The 16,793-nt window shown below is 38.9% G+C and overlaps 2 protein-coding genes across 2 annotated transcripts in view; one reads left to right on the plus strand and one right to left on the minus strand.

Moving 5' to 3' along the window:
• Window positions 1-5,170, minus strand: part of LOC125018827 (collagen alpha-1(XIX) chain) — a 109,146-nt gene extending 103,976 nt beyond the window's left edge. Inside the window, exon 1 of the mRNA XM_047603211.1 lies at window positions 4,917-5,170. Within this exon, the coding sequence (XP_047459167.1) occupies window positions 4,917-4,954 (38 nt within the window). The 5' untranslated portion in view covers window positions 4,955-5,170. The remainder of the gene's footprint in view (window positions 1-4,916) is intronic.
• A 581-nt stretch (window positions 5,171-5,751) lies between these two features.
• The window catches only part of lmbrd1 (LMBR1 domain containing 1), a 52,058-nt gene continuing 41,016 nt past the window's right edge, over window positions 5,752-16,793 (plus strand). Inside the window, exons 1-3 of the mRNA XM_047603606.1 lie at window positions 5,752-5,857; window positions 7,203-7,379; window positions 8,397-8,460. Coding sequence (XP_047459562.1) covers window positions 5,792-5,857; window positions 7,203-7,379; window positions 8,397-8,460 — 307 coding nt within the window. The 5' untranslated portion in view covers window positions 5,752-5,791. The remainder of the gene's footprint in view (window positions 5,858-7,202; window positions 7,380-8,396; window positions 8,461-16,793) is intronic.

Here is a 16,793-nt window from a genome sequence, read left to right on the forward strand (position 1 = left end):
ATTTATTAGCCTTGAATATAAGCACAGGCTATTAATCACTGTATTTTGATCCTTTGTTGAGTTACTCAAGTCACTATAGCCTGAAAGGGATTGAAGGCGAAACACCTGTCTGGTTTACATGTCGATTTAGTGAACTGACATGAGGCAAAGCACGAGACAAAGACGCCATATTGTGTGTGCCTAATCTGTGTGCAGAGAAAACCACTGATGTGCGCCTTTCATGCTCTCATGAAAAAAAAAAAAAAATCACAAAAGCTATTGAGGAGTCTGTTTATCATTTCTGGGAGCTCACCTGGGCATGGACGCCTCGAGTATGCAGACAAAAAGATTAATAATAATAAAAAGATACATGTTAGTTTATCCTACAGCTTTGTCTCTGTGGGGTGTTTCTTATTACATTTGACCAACAAAACAATACGTGACCAAATCATTATATATAGTGTCTTCTATCTACAGTATTATTTACTATATATAATATTCAGTATATTGAATTTGGCCATTTTACATTTGTCCATTCTAACCTGCGTTCCTAAACTGTCCTTGCACTACACTGTGTTGTGTTTGTTCTACAGCCACATGATATTTTACATACAATTTACTTAGGACAGCACAACCTGCAAATGGTACGCACCGTATGTTAATGTTAGGCAAGGTTGGAGGAACGCGAGGCCACAGAACATTACCAAGATTAAATGAGGTTAGAGGGCAGCTTTACTCATACTAAATTAAAAAATATAATGTCTCTCTCCCCCTATTCAGAATCTGACCCTTTATTACTACATCACACATCACATAGACGAGAACGTTCAACCCCTGCAGAAAACGTTTAGCACTCTTTTTTTTTTTTTTTTTTTTGTCACATGAGCTCCACCTAATATTTTCTCGGCAGGACGTCTCGCTAAAATTGCATTTTCTTCATTAAAAGGACAGGTTTGATAGCAAGCACTTGAAGGCAACTGCGATGGGACACGTTGAAGGGACTGTTTCTGCATCACCTCTCGTGCGGAAGTGATAAATCTGCTTTGACGTAGGAGAAAGAGGAAAGCGAATGACAGCCGATGATAATTTAGCTCCGGTAAAACTATATTTTTTTTGTGGGGGGTGTAAACATGAAGCAGGTTACCCTGGTTTTGTTATCTGCTCACTGCAGTAAACCCTCCTGCTGCCTGTAGTATCTTAATGCAATTAAAAAAAGGCTATGTAAAAGTTTGAATCCCCATATTCTTCCTAGAGTGACAGATATCTTGACAATTATCCCACAAGCCACACTATACCACATATGCAGTTTTGAAAGGTTGCATGAATTAAGCAGAGCAATACCTTCCCTGTGCGAGTGAATAATGTGCTATGGAGGAATTTCATAAGTTTAATTAAAAAAGATATATATATATATATAAAATAAGGGCCATAAATGAAGCACAGATATGTGGCTATTGATCTTAGTGAGCTGGATCTGAAAGTGTTCAATGTAACAGCGAGCAACTAATTAACTGGTGAGGACGCTCTTCATTCCAGTCAGTAACGGGCTAATTTTCCTCAATACAATAAAGACGTATTATTTTCACCTTCAGAAACAATACAGTCTCGATGTCAGCATCAAATGTTATTGTCTTCCCTTTGCAAAAGTAATTACGGGAGCACTAATTTAATTTTGTATCAGTAATTCCAGACATGGCGAAACATGACTGTACACTCTTAGACTGCTCTAAGAAACACGCCCCAACATGAAGCAGATTTCTCTGATACACTGCACTTAAAAAGTCAAAAGTGCATGAAGAAAAACTGAAAAAGGGTTCTGCACTGTATTGCCATAATTATCCGTTCACCCATCCAAATAACTGAATTCGGGTGTTTGTGAAAAGAATGGGTCGCTCTCAGGAGCTCAGTGAATTCCAGCGTGGTACTGTGATGGGATGCCACCTGTGCAGCAAGTCCAGTCGTGAAATGTCCTCGCTACTAAACATTTCAGTCAACTGTCTGTGGTATTATAACAAAGTGCAAGCGATTGGAATGACAGCAAGTCAGCCATAAAGTATCAGGCCACGTAAAATGTCAGAGGGGGGTCAGTGGATGCCGAGGCACACAGTGCACAGAGGTCACCAACTTTCTGCAGGGTCAATGGCTACAGACCTCCAAACTTCATGTGGCCTTCAGATTAGATCAAGAACAGTGCACAGAGGGCTTCGTGGAATGGGTTTATGTGGCCAAGCAGCTGCAACCAAACCAAACATCACGAAGTGCAATACAAAGCATCAGATGTAGTGGTGTAAAGCACGTCGCCAATGGACTCTAGAGCCGTGGAGATGTTCTTTGGTGCGTTATCTGATGGACCAAGCTGGGTTTGTGGGTACTTGTCTGTCTGCATAGTGCCAAGTGTGGAAATTTTGTGGAGGGGGGATTATGGTTTGGAGCTGGACTCGGCCCCTTAGTTCCACTGAAAGGAACTCTGAATGCTTCAGCATGTCAAGAGATTTTAGACGATTCCGAGATCCCAACTTTGTGTATGCAGTGAGGGGATGGCCTCTTGTTCCACCATGACTGTGCACCAGGGCACAAAGTGAGGTCTATAAAGACATGGATGAGTGACTGTGGTGTCAAAGTCCTGACCTCAAGTCAAAAGAACAACTTTAGGATGAATTAGAGTGAAGACTGCAAGCCAAGCCTCCTCATCCAAAATCAGTGTCTGACTTCATAAATGCTTCAAAAATTCCCATAAACACTCTCCTAAAACTTGTGGAAAGGCTTCCCAGTAGAAATGAAGTGTGGGTCGACGTCATATTGAACTCTATGGATTAAGAATGGAATGCCACTTAAGTTCATATGCGGGTAAAGGCAGGTGAGTGAATACTTTTGTCAATATAGCGTATATTCCATAGAAACTGAGACAAATGGTGAGTGTGCCTGGCACGAAAAGAAAAAGAACAAAAAAAGGTGAACGTGACAATTCACATAGAGTGCGGAAAAGTTGATATAATCCCATTGCTGCGAAAGTTTGGATCCCTTGCTGAAAGAAACAGAGGCTTGTTCCTCTAAAGAGTCAGCTTCTTTGAACATTTGAGTGAAATTGCTATTAATGCATTTTTGCACTTCAAATAAATACATACTGTGGTTTTTAGGGATTCGCGGCCCCTCTAGTCGAGAACATAAAAGAGGAAAACACATTTTCTCGAGTAACACCATCTGACAGTACTCATTTCTGTTGTATTGTGAAGCTCATATTGAAATTTATTCTGCAGTGGCGCTTATATGAGACATAGCAGATAGAAAATAAATGTTAGTTTTACTTATTTCTGAGGCTCTAGATGAAATCTCAAGCAAACGTGGCAGATATAGAGTAGGCAGTGTCGCACAGACCAAAGTAAGCACCTGCATAAAGACAATATATACATCTAAGCAATCAAGAAATCTTGTCGAGAAAGACAAGAATGAAAACTGAAGAAAGTAAACTGAAACATAAACAGGATCTGTGCCCTGCATGAAAGACACTCATCCTGTGAGCCACTTGCCAGATGGATGTACTGACACTAATGTCATAAGCCTGGTCTATTAACAATATAGATTTTTACCAGAAATACACTTTTACATAAGCTTAGGGAATATAAAATTTTGTACTAAGCACAGTGACTGTTTGCTGGTGTGTGCCACTGTGGTGGTTAATTGATAGCAAGTATCAGCCCGATGATTAGCTCTACACATGGGAACACAGCTACAGGTGCATCACACCCTAATTTCTAATGACCCAGTTCAAACCTTTGAACCAGATAACTTTCCCAAATCAAAACTGACCGTGACTATGTTAAATATTAGTATTTGAAACTTCTCTGTGCTTTGTAGAGACTAGTATTGATTTCAAAACACATACAAAAAATAGAGGTAATGTACAGGGTGATACATACAACCGGACATAACTAGACATTTTTTATATTATTACACTACAGATAAATGTTTAAATGGTGGCCTAAGTGTATTCTGGTTATATGTTCAGGTCAGGTCAGGCCACATGCCTAGTGGATAGTCCAGTTACGCCAGAAGTGCCAATCAGGTGAGGCACAGAGCCTTTGTGGTTGGCCTTAATGCCCCACTGGCTAGCACAGTTGGTGTGTCCTTAGTGAAACGGTGACTTTGAATCTAAACATAAACCTAACCCAGCACACATAGGGGCATTCCTCTCTGACCATCCTTCCACAGAGGTTACTGATACCATTTGGTTTTACTGAATATTGGGGGCAACAGATTCAGTTTCAAAGTGTAAGTGCATTCTTTTTACAGCCCACTTTCACTGCAGTTAAATTATTTGTAGATGCACAATTTTGCATTTCAAACATTTGAGCGGCATATAAAATATTTTATGCTGGAGAGGCCCCATGAAAAGATATCAGATTCGGCCTCTCCACCCCACGAGTCATACCGACCCTAAAAATATTAGGCTGTGCAGGCGTGCATGCAACATTGTACATAAAGCGCAGGAACTCACTATTTCATTACATACTCGTACTCTGTACTGGGAATGTGCTCAAGGGCATCTATTTAAGTTGAAATGTAATACTAGAATGCTTGAATGGAAAATTATCATCATTTATATGCAACTAAAACACATTAATCTTTTAATTTACATTATGATCATTGTAATTATTTAAAAAACAACAATGCATATGATTCAATATCAGATTTTCTGAAACACCTACACGTATCTGACTTGAAAGCATGTCATTTTAATAAAAACCGAGTCACTCAGTAATTTCAATGCAAGATCCAGTGATGACTACAGACTGCTTTTGTTTCATTTGACAATCTTTAGGTGGGAGGGTGCAGTGGTGGATCTAATTATATTTCCCCATAATCATTAAAAAACGGACATTTCCTTGAATCACATACAGTTTTGTCAACTACCAAGTCATTTAACAGATGCTGCTCACCTGTCTTCAACAGTTGTAGGTAGGTAGGGCTGGTGCATCAGAAGGTATGAGGATTGGGACGCAGGGTTGGTAAACTCTGCTTAGCCTGGCAGCAATATCTGATATAAAATGACTGTTTTAGAGAAAGTTTTGCAAGTCCCTGGAGCAAAAGTAGATTCACTGTGGACTAAACTAAAATATCCCCTACTCAAACTGTTTAGGAAGTTCGTTATTTCTTTAGGAGACTGAGACAATACTCTACTATACTCCATAGTGCTCTCTGCACTGCTACGTCCATTAGCACTAGGTTTAGCAGTAGGAATGAACCATTTTACGTAAACAGAGGGGTTAGCATTTGGCAAAAAAATAAATAAATAAATTAAAAAAATGTGGACATTGACTTGTTTCCAAACATAACTAAGACTTTAATATGGGAAACAATTATTCAGTGTTCAAATACGTTGCATTGTTTTTGTCAGTTACAGGTCCATAAAACGTCCCCCAGGATAGTTCACCCTGGACTGTTCTTCGTATGGATTTAATTTTATTTTTTAATTTAATTTATTATTTCAATACGAGCATTAAAAATATATTAATGAGAATGAAAATGAAGTTTAATTAATATATATATATATATATTGCTGATATATTGACGATATCACTGTCATTTCACAAAGTCGCTGTTTTGTGTGTATCACACTTTTTTGTGTGTATGTTGTCTCGTATCACATACCATATTTCCTCACCACTGGGTAAAATGTTAAGTTGTACACTTGATCAGCAGCACTTTTTATGAACCCATCAACTTCTCTGCGGAGACGTCACCGGAGACCTCCCCCCTCCACCGTGATGACGTCAACAGAAACACGTGGGTTTGTTGTTGCAGGAAGTGAAAGATGGCGGCTCAGTCGTTGATCTCAGAGTCTGTGCTCGGGTGGTCTATTTTCACCATTGTACTTCTGGTAAGCAAGCACAAAGTTGCCTAGTGGCTTCATAAAGTAGCGGAGCGTTAGACGCTTAGTTTGAAATGCGTCAGCGGGCGAAGAGGCGCCTATATAATGTGTTTTGTGTACGGCGCATTAACGCCTGTATTGGCTTTGGATGGGCTCTTAGCTAACATTAGCCGTGACACACTTACAGGTTGGTGATCTGTTAGAAGCACTGGGTATAATATTTAGTACATGTTATGTTTTGTACCATCAGATATAGTGTCAGTGTAAAACAGGACACCGCCGATAGTTGTCGGCGAGTGTTGTTACTTTATCATTCAGAAAATTAAGTCCTCATGAGGACTGTGCCATTACGCTGGTTAGCGATCAGTACGCATGACAAAAAGAAAGCAGTACAAAGGTTGCTATTCATCATAATTACGTCACACATTGTGTAAACATTTATTCTCTAGTCAGACATACTTTGTGACCCATGCTGATACTGACTTCAGTCGCTACTTAAATTAATTTGTGCAGTTGGGTAATCTGTGGCCCAATTTAGCTCTCCTTATCTCAGCTGTCAGTCATATGGCTAATTCGGAAGCCCCGCAGAAGAATTTCTGAAAGCCACCAATTTGCTCTGTTTTTCTACCCGCCAGAAGGAAAACCTTTTATTTGAAGAAACCTTTTAGTGGGTCTTATTTGGATGCAAAGCCTGCGTCATTACCTGGCAAAACAAGCAGCCAGAGGCTTAAAGCTGCGGGCCTTTAATTGATCCTGTCTGTGAATGGCAGCCCTTGATCTGGAGGGGCCTGTGTTTGCAGTGTCCTCACTTCCTCCAGCTTGTGTGCCTGGAATATGACCTTGTCATTTTGGAGCCCCCTCGCTGCCCATCTCTTTCTTTTTTCTTTCTTCTTTTTTTTCTCCTTTTTTTTGTTTGGTTTGTTGTTGTTTTCTTTAGTCCAACGGCTCGTCCACAGTGACAGGCCCATTTCCTCTTCCTCGAACATCAACATAATGCATTAGGAAATTAATTCAAAACCTTTACCGCATAATATTTTCTGAAGAGTCATTTCAGTCTTGCTGAAGCTACAGTTTCCTTCCTCCATCAGCGTTGATGAGGCCCAGTATGATGAGGTTCAATGATTTACACAGCTCATTGAAAGCTGCAGGGGCAATTTGTTACAGTGTGTTATATTATATTGTTGTTATATTATATTAATTTGTTCTCTATTTACATGCTTCTTTTGAAATTTAGATTTAGTTCTTATACTTTAGTTTATACTGTACTGCTGAAAGGTTTTCATTGTTTCTCATGGTGGTATGATTCACCCTGTATTTTAGCTTTTTTTTTTTCCTTTCTTTTTTTTCTATTTAGGTCATCCTGGTTTTCTGCTGGACCTACATTAGGAAATTTCAAAGTCGTCAGGAGAGTGAAGTTGTTTCAACCATCACAGCAATATGTGCCCTGGCCATTGCTTTGATAACGTCTGCCCTCCTACCAGTGGATATATTTCTGGTTTCATTTATGAAGTATCCCAATGGCACCTATAAGGTTGGTATCAGTTCAGTTACTAAAGGCCTTCATGAAATCACTTCAGGAAACATACCGACTCCTCCTCAGAAAGCCTTTCCCTGCATTCCTTTGTTATGTTCTTATACAATGAGCACAATATTTTTGTCTAATAATAAAAACGGTAAATACATTTTCTTATCCTAATTGTTGTTATTATTGTTAAGAAAAGCGTGTAATGCCGTCTTACTTTAAAAGAATGGGTAATTTCTTGCTTGTGCAGGCTTTGAGCTGCTTTTATTGCTAAAGGGTGCCATGTCATGATGCCTATCTAACATACTGTAGCCTCCCAGTGTTAATACGTCTGGAAAATTATTCCTCATTAACTTAATCAGACATGATTGCATAGTGTTTACACTCACTCTTAAAAAATAAAAATCGGCAAAGAGGCGTGAAAGAAATTTCTGGCTTCCTGCTGAAATAATATAAACGCCTGATGGGAAACGATCATTCAAGCTTTTCTCAGAGCGGTGAGAATCATGACAATGTGAAAACCAACAAAAGTCACACAAATGCTGCTTTAACAGTCTTTCTTTAGCTGGAGGGTTCATTGTTAAAGTGAAATGCAGCGAATGTAAGCTTATGAGGGACAGTTTCCCACATATCTGTGCCGCGCATAGACAAAAATAGACTTAGACAAAGGTTTGACAGCTTTGAGTTATTTCTCCTCGTGGCTGTCAGTTTTGCGTCACTCTGTTCATATCTGAATTCAGTTTGTGAACCTAGATAAACAAAACTGTCAAAGCCCTGCTGTAGCCCACATACTTGTTGGTTCAGCACCCATACCCCCTACCCCTGTCCAGGTTATTGAATTCATTCATCAACACATGAGGATTTTTCTTTCATGCCCAGCTTTATTACTTCATTTTATCATCATTTTGTTTTTGTTTTGTTTTTTTCCAATGAGTATTCATCATGATTGTGGTTTTTATTGATTATTATAAAGTCTTTATTTTTGAGTTTATTTTCACCGTGATCTTTTGTCTTGGTAACGTGCAGGAATGGGCAGCAAACAATGGCACGAGAAGTCAGATTGAAGACACTGTGCTGTATGGATACTACAGTAAGTGCATTCTCTTAATTCTAGCTTGTGTTTGTAAAAAAAAATTATCATTTGTGGACACTATTTATATGATGGTAGGAGTTTTTTGAGTGGGTTATTTTAAATATTTGCATTGACTATTTTTTCCCCATAAATAATTTTTCGTATGCCGCGTTATTCTTTGATGTTAACTCCATCTTCTCTTTGAATGTCTATTCAATATGAATAACACCTGGGGCCTGGCGTTAGTCTAATTTTGGGAATCACATGGGCTCTTTGCTACAGCGGTGACTCATTTTCACTCAGGGCATCTCTATAGATGTCTCTAGTAACATTGGCTGCACATCTTACCTTCGCTGGAGTAGCTTTGTTCAGGATATGACTGGAGGGTATATTTAAATCCATACAATATTTTACTGATTGAAGCTTTTTTTATTTAAAGTCTGCATTTTATTCAGAAAATATGATATAGGCAAAATCACTGAATTCAAATGAATGGAGCTAACTACATTAGGACTATGGAGATAATAGATAGTGAGGCTCTTTTTGCAGGGTTACCTTAATAGATGTGCAAATATTTGTACAGTTTGTTTCTATAATAGTGCAGTATATCAGAGATTTCAAACCATTTACTATGCTTCTGGGCAAAATGCGCTCTTTGGTCATTAAAGTGAGTGGAGTCTGTCAAATATAAGTTGCTTTACATTAGTTAGATACACAACCTTTTGCCAGCTCATTAGTTACACGACTGCAAATGAATGCATTCTAATAATAATAACAGTCCTGCACTAAATCTTATCTTCATGAAGGTTGGGGAATTCAGCATTTGTTTAAATGAGTTTACATTTCGGTGGTCATGGTTTGTAGTAATATTCGAGTGCCATGTATTTCTATTATTTTGACGACCACATTTTAGTCCGTGGGCTAGACTAAATATCTAGAAATACTTTTGTGTTTAATAAAAAGTAAATAAAGTTCACAGTTTCATCATGAACTCAGCATTGTAATCTATATGAATGGGGATTCAGTGGATGACGCGTACGTTAGTATGCATTTATTTTCATTACCTAATTAACCCTTAAGAGAGTGTCGACGACTTTATTAGATTAAACTTAATAAATTAAGTACATTTATGTTTAATTTTACACAAACTGTCAGTTTAATTACAGTCTACTATTTTAACATTAATAGTTTTATCATGCTGTGAATGTGTATACTGTGTATGTTTCATGTAAGTGCGTTTATTCACGGTACATGTGTTGCTGCAGTAGCTACAGTTTCCCCCTTGTGACCATTAATCACATTATGTCTAAGTGTATTTCTTTGAAACTATGCTGCATGTGACTGCTTGTTTGTCACAAACTCTACACCAAGACTGACAGGACCAGAAAGGAAGATCCAGTGTGTACACATTGAAAAGGGTACAGGAAGCCGTGTTCCTTAAACTGGTTAGTTAGGATTACAGTAATCTGTTTGACTGTTCTTGATGTTGGATCCTGGACGATTATAACGTTGTGCTGAGGTCGTTGTTGGGAACTAATTTGAAGAACAGTTGCTTTTATTGCGGCTGCACTGTTATTGGTATTTCCTTTCATTTTCTTTGTTTTCATTGCTTTTAAATAATGCAGCAAGTGGAATAAGACAGATTAGCATATTCCCAGTGCTGTGCTCGAAGTACTGGAAATGACCATTAGCATAAAACAAACATTTCCCTTGCTCCCATGGTGCCCCCGGCCTCATCGTACATTATCTAGGGTTTGATGAGTGTATGTTAGTTTTGCCTTACACCTTTATTGTGTCTGTGACCTCATTCAATTCCTACATAAGTCTCTTTTGCTGGTCTATTTAGTGTTTCCAGTACATAGTATATGTCATAACCGAGCCTCTACAACTACTCTGATGATCATCTGAGGGCTTGTGTTGCTTTCCCAGTTTAAAAACAAAACAAAAATGCAGTGTATCTAATCGAGTAATCTAGTTTGCTCTCCAACAATTCTTCTGCAGCATTGCTTTCCAAAACAAAGAATGACCACAACTATGCTCTTACTTTCTCCATCCTAGAGCCTCATTTATCTTGCATTTCCTACAGTTACAATATTAGATAATATTTCTCTGGCACTGACACCTTTTTTGACTTGTGCCACACTGTGTTATATCATTAGCAATTGTGTAGAGCATTCAGTCTTGGGCTTATTTTCCCTGATTGTCTTGGTTATGAGACAGGGCAGGTCTGGTCCCTATGGATCTCTCCACGTTTCCAGTGTTTGTGTGCGATCGCTATTTGGCTGATACATTCCAAACACTCTGCTATTAATGCCTCTGAAATTCCTTCATGGTTGTCATATTAAAGGATAACATATGAGTTTCTTGTCTTAGTTGATCGCAAATTCAGTCATGCCAAAGACACTCATGTTTTCTAACAGATGCTGGCTGAAAGTGCCTGTCAGCGACACTGCTATGTGCCGTCTGTTAAGAAATACCAAATGCAAGGATGACGAGCTGTCTCCTTGCCCAGACAGCCCAGTCAAAGACACCACTTCCGCTGGCATAATGTCATCAGAAAATTGGCTTTCACTCACTATGAACACTGCAGTTGAACTTGAATCCAGCATTTAAAGAGCCACGGTACATTGTCCTCTAGACACATGAAGTTTGATTGTGTTGATTTACTATCTGTAGTTTGGGTTAGCTATGTGGACAAATGGAAACATTACTTTATGGAAGGTTTAAAATCTGATGTGTATGGAGATGTGTCTTGTCAGTTATTGAACTGATTGATTGATGGTGCAACAATCACAAGTCAAGTAAAGTATATGCAGTTGGGCTCTCTCTGGTTAGAGTGTCTAAGAGTTAAGTCATTTTCTCTGTAGTTGCTTTGAATGGCTGCTGAAGTTGCTGTGTACCACTTCATATTGTGATACTCATTCACTGCCATTTTGCAGATTAAATAAGCATTATAATCCTGATATACACCAACTTTGTATTGTGTAGGTCTTCTTTGTGCCTCCAAAACAATTGTGACTCATCAGAGAATATACATGGGTCTTCTGAGGGTGTGGCAACGGGATGCTGTTAGTGGGGGGCTTTGGGTCGAGGGAAGGGGCCTCTGTGGACCAGGCTTGTTCCAGTGCATCCCACGGATACTTGATCAGTTTGGGATCTAATGAATTTGGAAGCCAGGTCAACACCTTGTGCTTTTTTTTCCTGTTTTATTGAGTTGTTCCTAAATCGTTTTTTTTTGTGTATGTGCCTGCGTCAGCAGGATGCAGTGCTTGCATCCTTCTGGGGAGGCCTGCTGCCATCAAGGAGTGACATTACTATAAGGTGGGGGTGTCTGGTCTGGTCTAGGCGGGTGGTACATGTCTAAGTAACATCCACATGAATGCCAGGTCCACAGGTTTCCCAGCAATAACATTGTATTGTCGCAAGATGATCAGTGTTGTTTATTTCCCCTCCTGTCGGTGGTTCTAATGTTATGCCTGATCCGTGTAGCTTGTTCCGACAATTGTCAGAAAAATTAAATAGCTTGGTTTTCACATGAATGCTTTTCATACAAAAACTCAAGGATATATCGATAGCATGCCCTCTCGGAACTTGGAGAGAAGTAAGAGAGATGCTTGCTTCGAGTATGTGTGTGTGTGTGTGTATATATATATATGATCATAGCTCAGGGAGCGTGTGGTGCAGAATCATCTGCTTGCAAATCTGTTGTGCTTGTAACCTTTGGCTGTTGATAACGAGTGATGTGGGCTTGTAAACCTGCCTGAAATACACAAATCAGAGCCCTCCAGCTTTGATTGATAATGTACTCCGTTCCTCGGAGCATGTTTTGGGAGTTAAGGTTTTAGTGCATTTTAAATTCTGCTAATGCATTCCAAGCCCAGCGATGCAGAGTATTGACCCATCATTTACTTTGACGTGTTCCCCAGTTCATTGTACTTTTTGTTGTTTTCTGCTATGCGAAAATTAATATGACTCTTGGTCCTATTGCATGCTATTATTACAGATGAACTGTTCAGTCAGGAGGACAGGCAATTTATAGTACAATATGTCTCTGTTGTACGTTGACAGTGTAAGGGGCTGTGTGCTGTGCCTGAGAAAAGTCATGCATTGTTGAAGGCTGTAGTGTTAGACTAAATCTAAAAATGGGATAAATCGAATTTTGCCTACATACTCGGTTTTACTACTGTGTTATTGATGCTTATGTAGAACACGACAGACTCATTCCTGGACTGTTTTAAGGGGCATCACTTTATCATTTGCCAGTAGGTGGAGACCAAGCTCCATGTGTATTACAGTCACAGCTTCCTTACAAATCTAACCTTTTAAAGTTGAATTTTCCTTAATGCCACATTTGACAGCACTGTCCATTTGTCTATTCGCAAATGGTATAATTACAGGGTTGACATAGAGATTTCTGTTTCCTTTGGTGAGCGTGTTTTTCTCCAACACAGACTGATTGGTATTCACCGATGATCACAGTTAATAAGCATGTGCATGTCCAGTGATTTTGAAGAACTCTGCATTATTTACTTGATCTCTGAAATCATTCGAAGGCCTTGTCGTACGATGATTTTCTGTCACTCACATACGTTTTTTTCTGGAGCTTATTAAAAATCCATAGTTTACATTGTCAACTTTTCTGTAGCAGTTCTAAATCAGCTTTTTCTGCTTTTATAATTAAGAGTTTTATAAGCAAACAGTATCCATAGACGATGATTTCTAATCCATTGATAATATAGTATAAATACATTGTTGTTTTCATAGATTATTAACTTTTTACCAAGTTTGTGGGGTTTTTTTAGGAATCAATATTTATAGTTTTTTTTTTTTTTGCACCATTTTTTTCATTAATGTGCGTGTTTATGTGGAAGCTGTTAGTATTAGTGGTGTGTAATCGCTCGTGCTTGAACCAAAAGATAACTGGACTTGTAGAGTTTTGAGAATATGTTGCGCCGCTCATCTGAGTAGCTCCTTTAGTTCAGAACACCACCGTGGTCACCAGTGAATACCACTTTGGTTCACTTCAAAACTGAAGAAGCTACTTGGATGAGGGGGCGAAACATCTTCTCCAAACTCTGCAAGTCCAGTTGCCTTTTTTTTAAACGCCTTTTGGATTAGCATGACCTGGATGGCGGAGAACCTTCACAGACTCTGGTGCTTGAGCTCTTTTTCTTTTAAGAAGGTACACAACAGCAACATCATAAGTAGGTCAAGTAAATGGATTCATTACATCATGCCTTACGTCTGTCAGATGAAAACCATCTATTTATGTATTCATGAGTGTTGTTATTGCTATGAGGAGGAATTTTGAGCGAGAATAAAATATAACAGAATACATCTGGAATAAGAAAATATAGAAAGTGAAACATTACTGATTAAACCCAGCAGTTGTTCACAAATTCTACAAAGTTTAGCTCAACAAAGGGGATAGATGTCTGATGCAGAAGCCCCCACTTCCTTTCAGCCCAAATACCTTTTTGTGATCTTTGATGAACCCTATTTTTGAAAGCTTAGCTTTTCAATCTCCAACCTCTGTCCATTTATAAATTTCTTGAGACTGCTCAGTTCTTCAAAGCAGTGGTGCATAAGACCCTTAAGCAACAGGGCAAATACCCCTGGGCCCTTTGAATAAATCATTGTCTTTCTCTCTGCCTTTTCAATGCCATTTGTACAACAGAAGCTAGCTAGGAAGCAGTCCACTTGCACAACAATAACTTTCTTTTTGCCCATGATCTTTGCTCTACACCATGTGATGGCTGAATTCTGTTGGGAAGTGGTAGACTAGTGCAATGTTTAAGAGCATTTTTGAAAAACTTTGACAAATTGCACTTTTATTTTGAAGGGTAACTGTGTTGCAGAAGGACCTTCAGCAATAAGAACATAGTCAAGCACCACAAGAATCCAAAACACAACCCGTAACTACCTGTGCCTACTTATATATAGTAGGCTACTTGTACGATTCGCACACATTTTTAGACTGTGGACAAAATTTCCTAGTTTGTGAATTTTCAAAGCTAAAACTCCAAGAGTAATGTAAAACTAGCGTTTTGTTTTGAACATTACCAGCATGTACAGCTGTACTCTACATACAAAACTAGCCGAAAGTCAACGTCAGTGGTTTAAATTTATAAAACCACTCTCCTGGTTTTACACTAAACATGTTATATTTATAACCCATTCATGGAGGTTTCATTGCCTGTTAATCTTTCTCTAAGATAAATGACTCTGGTCCAGTTTGCCCAACGATCTTGTTGACAAATAATCCATAACTCTCTTTACTTCATGAAGACAAGAAGACAAGATTGATGATAAGTCACGGTAAATGCAGCCAGTTTCCTTTCTCTTGTGTATTCAGTTTCACATTAGTTTGTGGCCTGTCCTGATTTCTTCAAATTACTGCACAGAAAATGTGTTGATGTTGCTGTTATTGCGAAATGTGCTCAGGTAGCACAGCACAAAATTACATTTAAAAAAAACAAAACTCCGCTCAAACTAAATTCGACACTTTGGAATTTATCTTTTAATGTGATGCACACGTCGTGTCACGTGCTTAAAGGCATGATTTAAATCCCTCTCTGCTTACCTGGCAGCCCTAATTCCATTTAAAGTAGCAGCAACTCACGTTGACGTACTTAATCGTGGATGTAAGCTGGGATGTCCAACGAGGAGAGGTGTATGCAAATCCCGCACGTTCTTTATACCGAATTAACACCGACGACGTAGCCTGTCATTTTCCAGAGAGTCAGGCTTTAAGCGTATCGCTTACTGCCATTTGTTTGGAGTCAATAAATCTGAATGTGGGTGACAGTGTGGCTTGTGGGTGGGGGTGAGGCGAAGTGGTAGCTCAAACAGCTGAGTAGGAAATTCCCCGAAACATGTCAGTCAGTGCAAACATACTAAATATACTTTAAGAAATGGGAGTTAGCACATAACTCTCGGTATCGTATTAATTCTCAACGTGCTTACTGTAGTATTAAGACTTAAATATTGGATTTTCATTTTTTTCAGTATTTCTCTCCCTAAGAAATGCAGCTGTCTTCACTGTTATAATGTAGTAATATAGGAAACGAACAGACGTCTTTTTGCAGCTGCTCTTTTTTTTTTATCCACCACATATATTTATTTGTTGAACTCTTTGACTGTTTGTAATATTACTGTTATACAGCTGCTTTGGCTGAGGTTATGCAAAGCTTCTGTTTGCCGTTTGTTATAGTAGATACAAAAAAGAACAGAAAAACTTAGCTAACTTCAGTTAGCTCATTTGAATTAGTTCTGTAATAACGCTCACTTAACCCACGTTATTTTATAGGGCTGATTGATATTCAAACAAAGTAGTGTCAAAATTTCTTTGGGCAAATGTTGTGTTTGCTGTATAGTCATGATGTTAATGGGAATGAGGATTTCTGCATTTGAAAAAGTGTTGCATTATGTTTTACTCGGGTCTGTATCAAACATGCATTTTCCCTCACATTTGGAGAATATCTCTGTCGTGTTTTCGTTCTTAATTTGTGTGGTGGCACATTATACCTGTATGCAGCAAGGATATCGGGCTCGGTTAGATTTTGAAGTTAATAATACATTTGATTAATTGCACAGCGCTGTTGTCATATTCTTTCAGAAAATAAACATGGATTAAAATACCGCATATGAAAATTTAGTGAAAACAGAGGCTAAAAGGTTCTGCAATTAGCAGTTTTAAAATCAGTTGCATTGAAATGAGTGCTTTATTGCACAGTGATCTCTCCTTTCCATCTCATTTTTGACCTGCGTCAGATTTAAGAATGACTCCACCACCAGCTCAAAGCAGTCACGCTTGGTAGTCCACTGAAGAACAAACATCTCAAATATCCAGCAGAAACAGAGCAACAATAGTCTCAAGTCGGAGTCTTTCATGCCACCTGTCAAATGTAAGCCTGATATTCACCAGTGTTTTAGCCCACTTTTGGCCCTCCAATGAGGCTCCCTCCCTTGATGTTTACAGAAAATGAGACTGCAACCTCTTATTGTCATACCTTTCAGCAAGTGTCTGTACGGACAGATATTCCCATCCGTCCCAGGAGTCTTTTTTGTCAGGGACGGCGTTTCTGTGAGAAATCTCTCCTGGCATTTCATCTTCAAATAAACTCTACTACATTTTGCCCGTCTGTAAGGAACAAGAGCTAATGCCCCCGTAGACAGCCACAGTGAGGTGAGGACATGGGTCTAATGTTTCTCATTAAGCCTTACATGGTGCTTAATGAATGGCAGTCGATAGCACTTATACGAACTAAATTCCACAAAGAATTAGTAAAACAAAGTGTGTTGATGTCCCCAGAGTTGCCCCATGGCTTGTGAAGGACATTTACAATGAC

The sequence above is a fragment of the Mugil cephalus genome, chromosome 13, assembly GCF_022458985.1.
Source record: "Mugil cephalus isolate CIBA_MC_2020 chromosome 13, CIBA_Mcephalus_1.1, whole genome shotgun sequence".
Classification (NCBI taxonomy): domain Eukaryota; kingdom Metazoa; phylum Chordata; class Actinopteri; order Mugiliformes; family Mugilidae; genus Mugil; species Mugil cephalus.